The sequence below is a fragment of the Pseudochaenichthys georgianus genome, unplaced genomic scaffold (genome assembly GCF_902827115.2).
Source record: "Pseudochaenichthys georgianus unplaced genomic scaffold, fPseGeo1.2 scaffold_562_arrow_ctg1, whole genome shotgun sequence".
NCBI classification, from domain to species: Eukaryota; Metazoa; Chordata; class Actinopteri; order Perciformes; family Channichthyidae; genus Pseudochaenichthys; species Pseudochaenichthys georgianus.
The window spans coordinates 11,130-26,070 of NW_027263123.1; the positions used below are offsets into that span (position 1 = coordinate 11,130).

At 43.2% G+C, this 14,941-nt stretch overlaps 1 protein-coding gene across 1 annotated transcript in view; it reads right to left on the minus strand.

Annotated features, from left to right (window-relative positions):
* Positions 1-1,524: 1,524 nt before the first annotated feature.
* Positions 1,525-14,941, minus strand: part of LOC117443241 (netrin-1-like) — a 99,576-nt gene continuing 86,159 nt past the window's right edge. The window contains exon 9 of the mRNA XM_071202558.1: positions 1,525-7,311. Coding sequence (XP_071058659.1) covers positions 6,989-7,311 — 323 coding nt within the window. The 3' untranslated portion in view covers positions 1,525-6,988. The remainder of the gene's footprint in view (positions 7,312-14,941) is intronic.

Below are 14,941 nucleotides of genomic sequence, written 5' to 3' on the forward strand. Positions count from 1 at the left end.
GTTACTGTTTGACGCATATTTCTTTAATTAACATTGTAAAAAGTCAAAATATATAAAAAAAAAAACTAGATCTGCAACAATAAGTCGACTAATTTTGCGAAACAAAATTGGCAATACTTGAAAAAATACATAATAATTAAAGTGAATCTTCATATAAATGCTTTCCTAATTTTGTTTAAGTATTATTATGAGGTTTATCCCTCTAACCTCTAATTTCTGTGATTTCTCACACATAACTGTCCATAATTAATTATATAATCATTGTAAAGTTACTTTTTATGCATATTTCTTTAGATAACATCGTAAAAAATATAAATAATGAATAAAAACTAGATCTGCAGCAATAAGTCGACACATTTTTCAGAAAAAGAATAGGCAACTATTTTAAAAATACATAATAATTAAAGTAAATCTATATATAAATACTTTCTTCAGCCTAATTTATTTTCTATATGTCATTATTTAAAAATAACACTTTTTAATGCAAAATCAACTGCTCTTTTGTTGTGCCTTGTTACTCAGTAATCATTAGGTAATTATTAAAAAGTATTAGCAATGAGGTTTATCCCTCTAACCTCTTACTATACTGTGCATACTGTATCAGTACCCAAAGCAAGTATACATGTATTTACTAAATAATTACACTGTTATTTGTGACCCGTAATCTAAAGTGGGCAATTGGTTTATTTGAGTAATAAAGAATTACGAGTAGGATTAGTTAAAGGGGACCTATCATGCAAAATGCACTTATGTCTTCTATACATCAACATGTGTCCCCGGTGTGTCAGGGAACTCCCGCAGCGTCAGAGAATAAAACCCTCTCTCTTTTCCTCCGTACCCAAATCTCTAAAAACGGGGAACAACGGAGCTGATCCAGATTTGCGTCCGATATGACGTAACATCTGAAATGTGGACCCACGGGCCAATCAGAAACGTTGCTATCAGAAACAATGCCCGACTGTTTTGGACGTAATATGGTCGGTGTTTACATTAGCATCGCTAGCACTCAGAGCTAACCTGTACTGGTGAGCATGTGTGTGAAGAAGCAGGAAGTAGAAAGGAACTCACCTTGTGGTGTAACCGGGAGAGAGAAAGCCTTTGAGCTCCAGACTGTTTCAGATCCTTGATAATCCATGATATGGCGTTTCATCACGGCAGCATTTAGTTTAGACGGTAGGTCCCGCATAAGCTCCGCATAAGCTCCGCCCCCTCCTTTTTAATTTGCATACATTTTTTTTTTTTAAAGCTTTATACCCAAAATCATCACTTTAGAAACAGGAAGTGAAACAGAGGGATATGAGGCGTGGCTAGAATGGGTGACCTGTTTGGTATTTTGAGCAAAACACTAGACATGTTTGTGTGCCTACATCTAGCATGATAGGTGACCTTTAAACGAAATGACGCTGTCCAACAGAAACAATGTAAATAAATAAAAAAGGGCAAGGCTAAATTGTTAAGGAGCATAAAGTCTGACGTTGGTGTTTTGCAATCGTGTAAAAAAAGGTTTTATTACAGGAAGAGAAAATAACGTAAAGTCCCTTCAGCTGGGACCACCCTCCACTTGTTGTTTAACACAGCTTTATTTCAGATGAATTAAGTTTCAGTTCTATGCGGCCGTTCAAAAGCCGAACACGTATCAAGACTTCTCGTTACAGCCATCTACAATCCAATGCAAAACAAGTAAAATATAAAAACCACAAAAGCCACATTTCGTTTCATGTGTCATTAAATATATTCATTTGTGATAAACATAATATATTAGTATTACAAGACATTACACAACGATGGACACCGCTAAACAACATTTACAAGCCGATGTATACACAGATAATTATTCAGATATATTCCTGGAGAGCAGACGTCTGGCAGCGTCCGTAAACTCTGGGACAGATGTGTCTAAGTGCGTTGTGGTTTTCAAATACATACAGTGTGATGCACATATGTATTTGTGTGTGTGTGTGTGTGTGAGAGTGGTAATAGTGTGTGTGTGTGTGTGTGTGTGTGTGTGTGTGTGTGTGTGTGTGTGTGTGTGTGTGTGTGTGTGTGTGTGTGTGTGTGCGTGGTCATAGTCAGAGTGTGTGTGTGTGTGTGTGTGTGTGTGTGTGTGTGTGTGTGTGTGTGTGTGTGTGTGTGTGAGTGGTCATAGTGAGAGTGTGTGTGAGTGGTCATAGTGAGTGTGTGTGTGTGTGTGTGTGTGTGTGTGTGAGGTCATAGTGAGAGAGAGAGTGTGTGTGTGTGTGTGTGTGTGTGTGTGTGTGTGGTGTGAGTGGTCATAGTGTGTGTGTGTGGTCATAGTGAGTGTGTGTGTGTGTGTGTGGTCATAGTGAGAGTGTGTGTGTGTGTGTGTGTGTGTGTGTGTGTGTGTGTGTGTGTGTGTGTGTGTGTGTGTGTGTGTGTGTGTGTGTGGTCATAGTGAGAGTGTGTGTGTGTGGTCATAGTGAGAGTGTGTGGTCATAGTGAGAGTGTGTGTGTGTGTGGTCATAGTGAGAGAGAGAGAGTGTGTGTGTGTGTGTGTGTGTGTGTGTGTGTGTGTGTGTGTGTGTGTGTGTGTGTGTGTGTGGTCATAGTGAGAGTGTGTGTGTGTGAGTGTTTGTGTGTGTGTGGTCATAGTGTGTGTGTGTGTGTGTGTGTGTGTGTGTGTGTGTGTGTGTGTGAGTGGTCATAGTGGAGTGTGTGTGTGTGTGTGTGTGTGTGTGTGTGTGTGTGTGTGTGTGTGTGTGTGTGTGTGTGTGTGTGTGTGTGTGTGTGTGTGTGTGTGTGTGTGTGTGTGTGTGTGTGTGTGTGTGTGTGTGTGTGTGTGTTCCTCTGGGAGACAGTCATGTGTTCCTCCGTCATGTATTAAGTCTCTATTCTTTAGAAACAAAACTCTGGTTAAGTTCACATAGAGATAGAACTAATTAATGTTTAACAAAATATAAAAGTAATACTATACAGCTATATAACACGGAGACGACGGGGCAAGCCTTTCGTCCAGTACCAAGAAAGTGAAGTCCTCGAAGTCGCCCTGAGGAACATCTGTGATATCTTATTCATCGCTCCACGGGTCATCCCCACGACACTGAATACTGTTTACACATAGTCCCCGTTAGCTATCAGGCAGCTACAGGCGGGGCGAGCATGCGTCATGGCAGCGGTTTGATATTATCTTCTCTTTAATATCTGTATCTGTATCTCACTTGCAAGTATTTGGGACATCCTACCTTTAGTCCTTTCTTAGAGAATACGTTTATTTCGTGTGTCAAGGCGTTCTCACTCTCAAGTCACATACGGTAGTTTGGTCACTAGCCGTGAAGCGTTGACCGCTAACCCGCGGGGGGACGAGACCAGCCGAGCGTCATATTTTAAATTCTGTCTAACGAGAAGGTCAGGAATGGATGAATGGGTGCAGACATCATACCCAGTTTGTCTCTGGAAGAAACCAAAAGTAAACATTGATTTATCTAAACGTTGGCTTTTAATCTGTGAATTATGCTGTATTGCGGTTTTAATACATTTTAAATGTTATTTTATCATGTTTTATCACCACTGTAAAGCGTCTTTGAGCACCTGGAAAAGCGATTTGAAATGCAATGTATTATTATTATTATTGTTAACATGTAGAACTTAGGTCTAACTTCTACTTACTTAAGTTAAAAAATACATTACTTTCACCTTAGGGATTCCTGTTTGTGTTTCGTTTGACTACGAATTTCAACGCTTGTGAATTTAAACTTTTGTACTTTAGTTCGTATGTCACAAACTCAAATTACACACATATCTTGAGTTACAATAAACCCCAAAAGTCAACGTTGAAGTATTCTGACGTCCTTAAAATACTTATTTTGCGAACACAACTTAAATTATGTAAAAACCAGGTTGTTTTTTCCCGGTGCTTCTGTTGCACTCGACTCGTTTTAGCTTTTTTTAAACGTACCGTCAATAACTAACTCTTAAGTAACGTAACATAAGAATCGTTTTAACAAAAGCATCAAACCAGGTAGTTTTGTCACCGTAAAGGTGGGGTAGGTAAGTTTCAGAAACCGGCTCGAGATACACTTTGTGTTATATTCCATGGAATGCTCTTAACATCCCGATAGCAATGAATATCTGAAGTGCTTTGACAACAAATCCATAAAAAAATGTCATCTGTAGAAGCCGTGATACTGTTTGACTGGATGGCCTACCTGCCTGTCAGCCTTCCATCGGGGCACAAACTTAACTCGTGCCCTCATTGGTCATGTGTGTGTTGGGGGAGGGGCTCTGTGAGGAAGTGGTAGATTTTCTCCGGTTGTGTATTTTGAAATTCTAGCGATCTCGAGCCGGTTTCTCAAACTTACCTACCCCACCTTTAACCTAAATGAGTCAAACGAGAACTTAAATTAAGTTATGCAACTTAACTGTACGTCACTTTGGTCCCGTACGTAATTTAACTTGCGTACGTAACGTTAGGTCAACAACATGTCTTAGTCTTTTATACGGGGTGAGCGGGGTGACCAAGCTAGCGTATTGGAGGAGTGAGAACATATTGGCAGTCTTGACACACTGGAACGGGGTTGTTGCCGTGGATCAGAAACATCAGCTTTGTTGCTGTGGATCAGAAACATCAGCTTTGTTGCTGTGGATCAGAAACATCAGCTTTGTTGCTGTGGATCAGAAACATCAGCTGTGTTGCTGTGGATCAGAAACATCAGCTTTGTTGCTGTGGATCAGAAACATCAGCTGTGTTGCTGTGGATCAGAAACATCAGCTTTGTTGCTGTGGATCAGAAACATCAGCTGTGTTGCTGTGGATCAGAAACATCAGCTTTGTTACCGTGGATCAGAAACATCAGCTTTGTTGCATCACATGGGATGTTTTTGGATGGCACTCTGAAAACGTGAACATATCTCATATGTTCTAAAACTCTGACTAAGTAAAAATAAGTGCATGGTTGACACGTCTACTCTACATCTAGCTGATGCTACGGCATCGTCTACTAAAAATAATGTCCATGTATGCACATATGGTTACTTTACATTGCAGAGGTCACAACCACAACATACTGTTGACATATCGAAAAGCGCGGGGCTTCAACTGTAATATGAAATGCGATCGTCATACAGAATAAAACAGAGGATCAATATGGCATTTTAGTTTCACTGAGGTAACAATCACATATAGGCAAGTCGCTCTCGAGCAAGGTGGCACGTATTACGGTTTTTTTTCTGTATCCAAAGCTGGGCATCTTATCAGACTCGAGTGGAACCCCTCACATCTCGTCCTTTAACTCGATAATGCTTTAAACAGCACAGTGGAAATAGATCCTCTTAACATACTAAAGGGTGATACAGTAGATGCTCCTGAATACAACGGAAACTTTGAAAGACAATGGCATCATGGGTAAAATAGTCAGGGTGTGACATATCTGTAGGTGCAAACTCTGCAATTACACAACAACACAAACCTTGAAAGACAAACAGAAACTGTAGCACGAGCTCCTTCACAAAAAGTTCAACAAAAAAACGACTAATCTCATCGCTCCAACTCAGAGCAGCAGCACTCAGTCTTTCCTCCGTCTCTCGTCACCTGTCTTTCCATCTTTTGTTCTTCCAGTTTTTCATCCACCCTCTCCTCTTCCTTGAATACAGCGGTGCAGTGATGATGATTTTTGTCGGCCGAACCGGAACGCAAGGGTTCCCTCGACAAGAAGCCAATGGGATTTCTCCATGTGATTTTGTATTATTGCGGAAAATAAGATCTGTGGCAAACACACGTTTATGATACCTGCGCGTTTTGTTCAGCAGGATAATCTCCACATTAATATTAACACCACTTCTTTTGAAGTAAAAAGCTAATGTTGGGCCATAACTACAGCACGGTCACATGACTTCACGTCACCACCGCTAAGCTAAAGGCGGCTAATGTTGGGCTATAAAGGAACTACAGCACGGTCACATGACTTCACGTCACCACCGCTAAGCTAAAGGAGGCTAATGTTGGGCTATAAAGGAACTACAGCTCGGTCACATGACTTCACCGCACCACCGCTAAGCTAAAGGTGGCTAATGTTGGGCTATAGAGGAACTACAGCACGGTCACATGACTTCACCTCATCACCGCTAAGCTAAAGGTGGCTAATGTTGGGCTATAGAGGAACTACAGCACGGTCACATGACTTCACCTCATCACCGCTAAGCTAAAGGTGGCTAATGTTGGGCTATAAAGGAACTACAGCACGGTCACATGACTTCACCGCACCACCGCTAAGCTAAAGGCGGCTAATGCTGGGCTATAAAGGAACTACAGCACGGTCACATGACTTCACCGCACCACCGCTAAGCTAAAGGCGGCTAATGTTGGGCTATAAAGGAACTACAGCACGGTCACATGACTTCACCGCACCACCGCTAAGCTAAAGGCGGCTAATGTTGGGCTATAAAGGAACTACAGCACGGTCACATGACTTCACCGCACCACCGCTAAGCTAAAGGCGGCTAATGTTGGGCTATAAAGGAACTACAGCTCGGTCACATGACTTCACCGCACCACCGCTAAGCTAAAGGTGGCTAATGTTGGGCTATAGAGGAACTACAGCACGGTCACATGACTTCACCTCATCACCGCTAAGCTAAAGGTGGCTAATGTTGGGCTATAAAGGAACTACAGCACGGTCACATGACTTCACCGCACCACCGCTAAGCTAAAGGCGGCTAATGTTGGGCGTGATGTCGTTGAGTTGTCTCATTGAGACACTTTAAATCCACCAGTGGGGTATTTACTGACGTATATATGTCGTAGAACAAAATGTTAAAATCTCTTCAGCGAGTGATAACCACAGATCTTATTTCAGGCTAACAACCAAAAACACATTCAAAAAAACCGTTGACTTCCAGACAAGGGAACCGTGTGTGATATAAATGCAAACTCTTATCCGGGGGTTTCAGGACTCAGTCCTGCAGCTCTCGACTCGTCCCAGTGGAGACGTTGTTTCTCCTCCACCATACTACTCCCTTTTCCTCTTGAGTAACTCTTAGCACTTCCCCCTCTTGTCGCGCTGTTGGAACTTCCTCAGCCGGCGGCCCCACAGGTCTTTCCACGGGATCAGAAGGCTTCCCTTATCGGCCACGACGCCGCTCTGCCCGGGGGAATCGTCGTCGTCCGTTCCCAGGAGCAGGTACTTCCTCCCGGGCTTTATCTTGGGACATTTGCAGGCGACATCTTTGGCTCTTACCCACAGCAGCTGATCCCCGCGGCGGATACGATTATCGCCCTGTTTGTAGACGGATATAATGTTGACGGTGAACTTCCACCACTCGCCCGCCTTGTCTCCTTTGAGGACGTGAACTTGGACCGCTGGGGGAAGAGATGAGAAAGATAGGGTTAAATCAACAACAATAACAACAACTGGGTTTTAGCATAAATTAGTGAATAAAGAAGTTTAGGAACTGCTGGCATAAACTACACCAGCCAACACAGTTATAGGATGTTGTATAAAAGGTCTAATACAATTGCAGATACAAATGCGATGCAGATATTCACGACTGCCTCCCCTCATCTCTGACCTATGACCCTTTGTTGATGTTCTCCTAAGCTTAGTCCCTATTACAGCAACAGTTGCCATAGCAACACCCAAGTGAAGGGCAGAGACGTTTTTTGTTCCTGAGTTTGAGGTGGCTATTGGCTTCTTTATTGGAAACATAAATATATATTTTTATAGAACAATGGCACATCTGCTAACAATATATACATTCTGAAGCTTTCCAATTGGTCTATAAAGCGTTAAGCTGGATTCAGAACATTGACAACCTCGGGCTAAACCTGGTAACCATTGGACTGCGCCACTTGAACCAGATATTTCCATAGCAGGAAATGAGTAAAGCTCCCTTTTGCAGAAGCTCCCCTGCAGACGAAGTAGCCATTACTTGGAGCTAATATGAGCTTGAAGTGAAGTGCTTTACCCCGTGGGTTTGGATAGGAATGTGCCATTAAGTGTGAACGAGGGGGGTTCACTTACAATTGGGGGAATTCATCGAATCTGGAAAAGATTGACTGACCCGACGGGAACTCAATCAGTTGGATGTGTCACAACATCTTATAGTTTCATATTTACCTCTACCAAGTATTTCATTTATGGTTTGTTTTTAAAGAAGGTTTACAGACCTACTAGGTTCAGGTGTATATCAGTACGTAGTGTCTCTACTTTAAAGAGTCCTCTCCTGCTGATGTTCAGGTGTATATCAGTATGTAGTGTCTCTACTTTAAAGAGTCCTCTCCTGCTGATGTTCAGGTGTATATCAGTATGTAGCGTCTCTACTTTAAAGAGTCCTCTCCTGCTGATGTTCAGGTGTATATCAGTATGTAGTGTCTCTACTTTAAAGAGTCCTCTCCTGCTGATGTTCAGGTGTATATCAGTAAGTAGTGTCTCTACTTTAAAGAGTCCTCTCCTGCTGATGTTCAGGTGTATATCAGTATGTAGTGTCTCTACTTTAAAGAGTCCTCTCCTGCTGATGTTCAGGTGTATATCAGTATGTAGCGTCTCTACTTTAAAGAGTCCTCTCCTGCTGATGTTCAGGTGTATATCAGTATGTAGTGTCTCTACTTTAAAGAGTCCTCTCCTGCTGATGTTCAGGTGTATATCAGTATGTAGTGTCTCTACTTTAAAGAGTCCTCTCCTGCTGATGTTCAGGTGTATATCAGTATGTAGTGTCTCTACTTTAAAGAGTCCTCTCCTGCTGATGTTCAGGTGTATATCAGTATGTAGCGTCTCTACTTTAAAGAGTCCTCTCCTGCTGATGTTCAGGTGTATATCAGTATGTAGCGTCTCTACTTTAAAGAGTCCTCTCCTGCTGATGTTCAGGTGTATATCAGTATGTAGTGTCTCTACTTTAAAGAGTCCTCTCCTGCTGATGTTCAGGTGTATATCAGTATGTAGTGTCTCTACTTTAAAGAGTCCTCTCCTGCTGATGTTCAGGTGTATATCAGTATGTAGTGTCTCTACTTTAAAGAGTCATCTCCTGCTGATGTTCAGGTGTATATCAGTATGTAGTGTCTCTACTTTAAAGAGTCCTCTCCTGCTGATGTTCAGGTGTATATCAGTATGTAGTGTCTCTACTTTAAAGAGTCCTCTCCGGCTGATGTTCAGGTGTATATCAGTATGTAGTGTCTCTACTTTAAAGAGTCATCTCCTGCTGATGTTCAGGTGTATATCAGTATGTAGTGTCTCCACTTTAAAGAGTCATCTCCTGCTGATGTTCAGGTGTATATCAGTATGTAGTGTCTCTACTTTAAAGAGTCCTCTCCGGCTGATGTTCAGGTGTATATCAGCATGTAGTGTCTCTACTTTAAAGAGTCCTCTCCTGCTGATGTTCAGGTGTATATCAGTATGTAGTGTCTCTACTTTAAAGAGTCCTCTCCTGCTGATGTTCAGGTGTATATCAGTATGTAGTGTCTCTACTTTAAAGAGTCCTCTCCTGCTGATGTGCAGGTGTATATCAGTATGTAGTGTCTCTACTTTAAAGAGTCCTCTCCTGCTGATGTTCAGGTGTATATCAGTATGTAGTGTCTCTACTTTAAAGAGTCCTCTCCTGCTGATGTTCAGGTGTATATCAGTGTGTAGTGTCTCTACTTTAAAGAGTCCTCTCCTGCTGATGTGCAGGTGTATATCAGTATGTAGTGTCTCTACTTTAAAGAGTCCTCTCCTGCTGATGTTCAGGTGTATATCAGTATGTAGTGTCTCTACTTTAAAGAGTCCTCTCCTGCTGATGTTCAGGTGTATATCAGTATGTAGTGTCTCTACTTTAAAGAGTCCTCTCCTGCTGATGTTCAGGTGTATATCAGTATGTAGTGTCTCTACTTTAAAGAGTCCTCTCCTGCTGATGTTCAGGTGTATATCAGTGTGTAGTGTCTCTACTTTAAAGAGTCCTCTCCTGCTGATGTGCAGGTGTATATCCGTATGTAGTGTCTCTACTTTAAAGAGTCCTCTCCTGCTGATGATCAGGTGTATATTAGTATGTAGTGTCTCTACTTTAAAGAGTCCTCTCCTGCTGATGTTCAGGTGTATATCAGTATGTAGTGTCTCTACTTTAAAGAGTTCTCTCCTGCTGATGTTCAGGTGTATATCAGTATGTAGTGTCTCTACTTTAAAGAGTCCTCTCCTGCTGATGTTCAGGTGTATATCAGTATGTAGTGTCTCTACTTTAAAGAGTCCTCTCCTGCTGATGTTCAGGTGTATATCAGTATGTAGTGTCTCTACTTTAAAGAGTCCTCTCCTGCTGATGTTCAGGTGTATATCAGTGTGTAGTGTCTCTACTTTAAAGAGTCCTCTCCTGCTGATGTGCAGGTGTATATCAGTATGTAGTGTCTCTACTTTAAAGAGTCCTCTCCTGCTGATGATCAGGTGTATATCAGTATGTAGTGTCTCTACTTTAAAGAGTCCTCTCCTGCTGATGTTCAGGTGTATATCAGTATTTAGTGTCTCTACTTTAAAGAGTCCTCTCCTGCTGATGTTCAGGTGTATATCAGTATGTAGTGTCTCTACTTTAAAGAGTCCTCTCCTGCTGATGATCAGGTGTATATCAGTATGTAGTGTCTCTATTTTAAAGAGTCCTCTCCTGCTGATGTTCAGGTGTATATCAGTATTTAGTGTCTCTACTTTAAAGAGTCCTCTCCTGCTGATGTTCAGGTGTATATCAGTATGTAGTGTCTCTACTTTAAAGAGTCCTCTCCTGCTGATGTCCAGTAGGGAGGCTGGCCTTTTCTTTGCCTCTGAGCACGATCACTGTCCGTGTTCATCATGGCCGCCAACGCTGAGAGACCGAGCGGTGTGTGTGTCGATGGCAAACTGCACACAACTTCAGAAGAAAGAAGGTTTGTTGGTCTGAGTGGAGCGGCTCTCACAGCCCCGCCATTCACCGCAGCCCTCTCCTTCATCCAGACGCATAAAGGGTGTGTGGGGGGGGGGGGGGGGGGGGGCCACTATTTGTCTTCCCAGCTACAGAAAAAGTTCCAGGAGAATCGGGATGTGTTTCCGACCTCATGAGCCATGCGGGTTCTGCTCCCAGAGCCGCGTCCAACTCCCAGCGTGAGAATCCGCCCGGAGATAGCGCTCTCGACTCGAGGACACTCGCTCGCAGCGTCCAAACTCTCAAGTGTGTTCTCCGTCTGTGTTCAGACACACACAGATCCACACACCTCTTGCCTTTTGGTTTGAGACGGAGAGAGAGCGCCGGGTCGCACTAAGCGCTGTTTGGGGAGACAGTGGGGAGACGGGAGCGAGGCTCAGACACGCTCGCTGTTGCAGGAAAATATTTGCCTTCAACTCTTCTGAGGTTAAACTCCAAGAGAAGTGAATATGCTAATTTGCAAAGAATGGAAGTGAATGGGAGCTATCCCTCTATTACAGGGGTGTCAAACTCAATTTCATTGCGGGCCACATTCACATTATGGCTGCACTCAAAGGGCCGGTTGTAACTTTAAGACTATATAAAAATACATATAATATTTAACATATATAAAATAATGTATTTGTATTGTTGTTTATTGTTATCAGACAATGATACTACAGATTATTCAATTATTATTTAAATACTTCGTTTAGTTATTGCATTCATTTGTATAGTACTGTATCATGTCTGTATCATCTTTTGTTTCATTTGTATTTTCTTTGGTTTTACACGCTCGAAAAAAATAAAATAAACTAAACTAAACTAAACTATTATATTACATTATTGCTCTGCATTGGATTATTATCGGATAGGGTAATACCTTCATAATTAACTAAATAATTGCAAGTCTCTTCAGTGAGAATGTCACAAAATGATTTAAAAAGAAAAGCCTGGAAAAAAAGTCAAAATAAAAAAAAAAAGTGACATTTTGAAAAAAAAGTGACATTTAAAAAAAGAAAAGTCAAAATTTCAGATGCAGTGTGGGACATGTAGTTTATGGGCAACGTGCCTCTGTAAAGTAGCATGTAACCGTATAATAAAATCATATTTTTTGCAAGCTCTTGTGGGGCCACGTAAAATGAAGTCGCGGGCCGGATTTGGCCCCCGGGCCTTGAGTTTGACACCCTATTAGCTACTGAGGAACTGTGCTCACTTTTCTGATGGTCAGATGTAACATCGATACCTCTCTCATCGATGTGCGGCAGTCAGTAAGCTCAGCACGGAGACTGAAGACAGCGGGTGCACACTAACTGAAGTGTTGGGACTGGTCCGATCCCACTGAGATAGTTTCCTCGACTCGCTTACCGCGTCCAAACTGCCTCTCTTTCTCTCGCCGGGTCAAACGACCTTTCACTAACCGCTGTGAGACAGTGGGAGAGAGGAGATGATCCTTCGGCACACAATGGCTGCCGGCGGAGCCTCGCTGCCGGCCAAGCCTCCAGCTGGGTTCGTCCTCTGAGGGCGGTGTGCAGCAGCTTGACACCAACAAGCGAGGCTAATGAAATTAGAGCTCGCTTAATTACCGCTGAGCCCCCTCTGTCCCCTCTGGTTATCAGGGAGTGAATGATCAGGGACCTGCCACCCTCGGGTGAGCCGAAAGAAGTCTGGCTCTGCCTTTGAGCCCTCTCCCGGGGCGTCGGTAAACACCAGGCGCTTTGATTCATTGTGTCCCGGTGTGTGTGTGTGTGTGTGTGTGCGGAGGAGGGTGTCAGGGGAGAATATAATCCCTTTGTATCCTCCGTCTCCGTAGCTACGCTAGTGATGAAAAACAAAAATTGAATACACAAAACATATTTCTTTCTCTCCGGGGTGGCAATCCGTCACCGTCTGCCTAATTTAGCACCTGTTTGCACCCCGAGGAATGCCGGGTGCCGCAGTGTGTACACAGAGGGCCTCTTCCCGTGACCCCGCAGCAGAACAGAGGGGGAACCCCACAAAGAGGAGGCCTGAGAAGTGAATTAGGACGCGGCGGAGGACACGCACGCTGAGCGAAGACGTTTGTCTCTCTCTCAGCGGGGCTACAGAAGCACGGCTGATTGTAATGGAACGCCGTGTCAGGGTGAAGCGTGTTCCACACACACTGGGCAGACACACAAGTCGTCTTTCCCCAGACAGGCTCTCAGGCGGATATCTCAAAGTACCGTATGACTTTATATTTACCTGTGCCAAGGCGGTTGTGTTTTAGGTTCAGTTGTTTCGCTCTCTTGTGCACGAGTGTTTCAGGGGTGACGAAAGAAGCTAATCGATTATTTTCTTTCGTTAACATGTGTTGCCGTGACCGGTCTGCGCTTTCTTTTGGCTGTGTAACTATATTTCATATTTATGCCCGTGCCAGCGAGGTTACGTTTATGTTGTTCTTCTGTTAAGCAAGTTTATTGAACAAACAGCTGGCCCCATTTCGAGGAAACTTCGTGAAATACTGGGCGAATAAATGACTTTTTGGAGCACATGTGAATCCTTGGGAGGAGGTCCTCGATATCATCATCATCATCATCATCATCATCATCATCATCATCATCATCATCATCATCATCATCATCATCATCATCATCATCATCATCATCATCTTTATTTAAAGAGACTCTTGGTCCATTATTACAAAACATACAACACTCAAATAAGATATGATACAACATCTGATTTTATATTTACCTCCGCCAAGGAAGTTATGATTCTGGTTCAGTTTCTTTGTTCTCTTGTCGAGCAGGTTTTTGGAAAAAGACTGCCGGCTCTATTTTGATGAGACGTAGTGAAGTATGGGCCGAGAAAGAAGCCACTACGTTTAGGAGAAAAGCTTAATCACAAGCCGAGCCATTCCTATGGGTTTTCTTTTACCCACACGTTTTTAAGACTTTTTAATTCTCAAATTGCACCACTTAGACTAACTTGTGAATGCAAAAACAACCAAATTAAACCATGTGAAGTCATTTCTAAATATGAAAACGCATTTGACTACATTTATTTTTCTCCCGGTGAATTTGGCACGGGACTTGTTTTTAAAAACCAGGAATTATTGGAATCCGAACGCTACCCGACCCGAGCCGTGGTCGATGAAGTCCTTTTGAAATCATAGTATCCAAAGTGCATCCATGTTAGTTGGGAACATGGAAACCTCAACTCCCATTACCGAGTTGAACTTTCTCCAGTAGTTCCAACGCAGATGTTTACCACGAAATACGATTGCACTACATCGCTGTTACGGCGCAACTCGTCCATGACAATGCACCCGTTTGCTTGAATGCGTAAGTATATTTGTAACACACATTATACGGAGGGGAATCAAAAGTTGGCGGACTTCTTGCCAATAAATCATGTCGTAGTAAACATCTGGAACAGACTCCCAGAAACCTGCAGGTCCGCTGCAACTCTGACTACTTTCAAATCCAGCAAGAAGACTTTTCTTTTTGTCGCTGCTTTTAATTGAACTATTCATATCTTAAACTGCACTGTAACTTTTATCCATGTACTTTTTCTTTTTATGTTTATTTTATTAGCTTTTATTTTTAATGACTGATTTGAAATGCCATTTTCTGAATGTCTTTCGTTTTTTGTTTTTTTTGTAAAGCACTTTGAATTGCCTTGTGTTGAAAAGTGCTATATAAATAAACTTGCCTTGCCTCGCCTCGCCTTGCCTAGTCTTGCCTCGCCTTGCCTTGCCTCGCCTCACCTAGCCTTGCCTCGCCTCACCTCGCCTCACCTAGCCTTGCCTAGCCTTGCCTTGCCTCGCCTTGCCTAGCCTTGCCTTGCCTCGCCTCGCCTTGCCTAGCCTTGCCTCGCCTTGCCTCGCCTTGCCTAGCCTTGCCTCGCCTTGTCTCGCCTAGCCTTGCCTTGCCTCGCCTTGCCTTGCCTCACCTTGCCTTGCCTCACCTTGCCTTGCCTCGCCTTGCCTCGCCTAGCCTTGCCTCGCCTCGCCTCGCCTAGCCTTGCCTCGCCTCACCTAGCCTTGCCTCGCCTCACCTAGCCTTGCCTAGCCTTGCCTCGCCTAGCCTAGCCTTGCCTAGCCTTGCCTCGCCTAGCCTTGCCTAGCCTTGCCTAGCCTT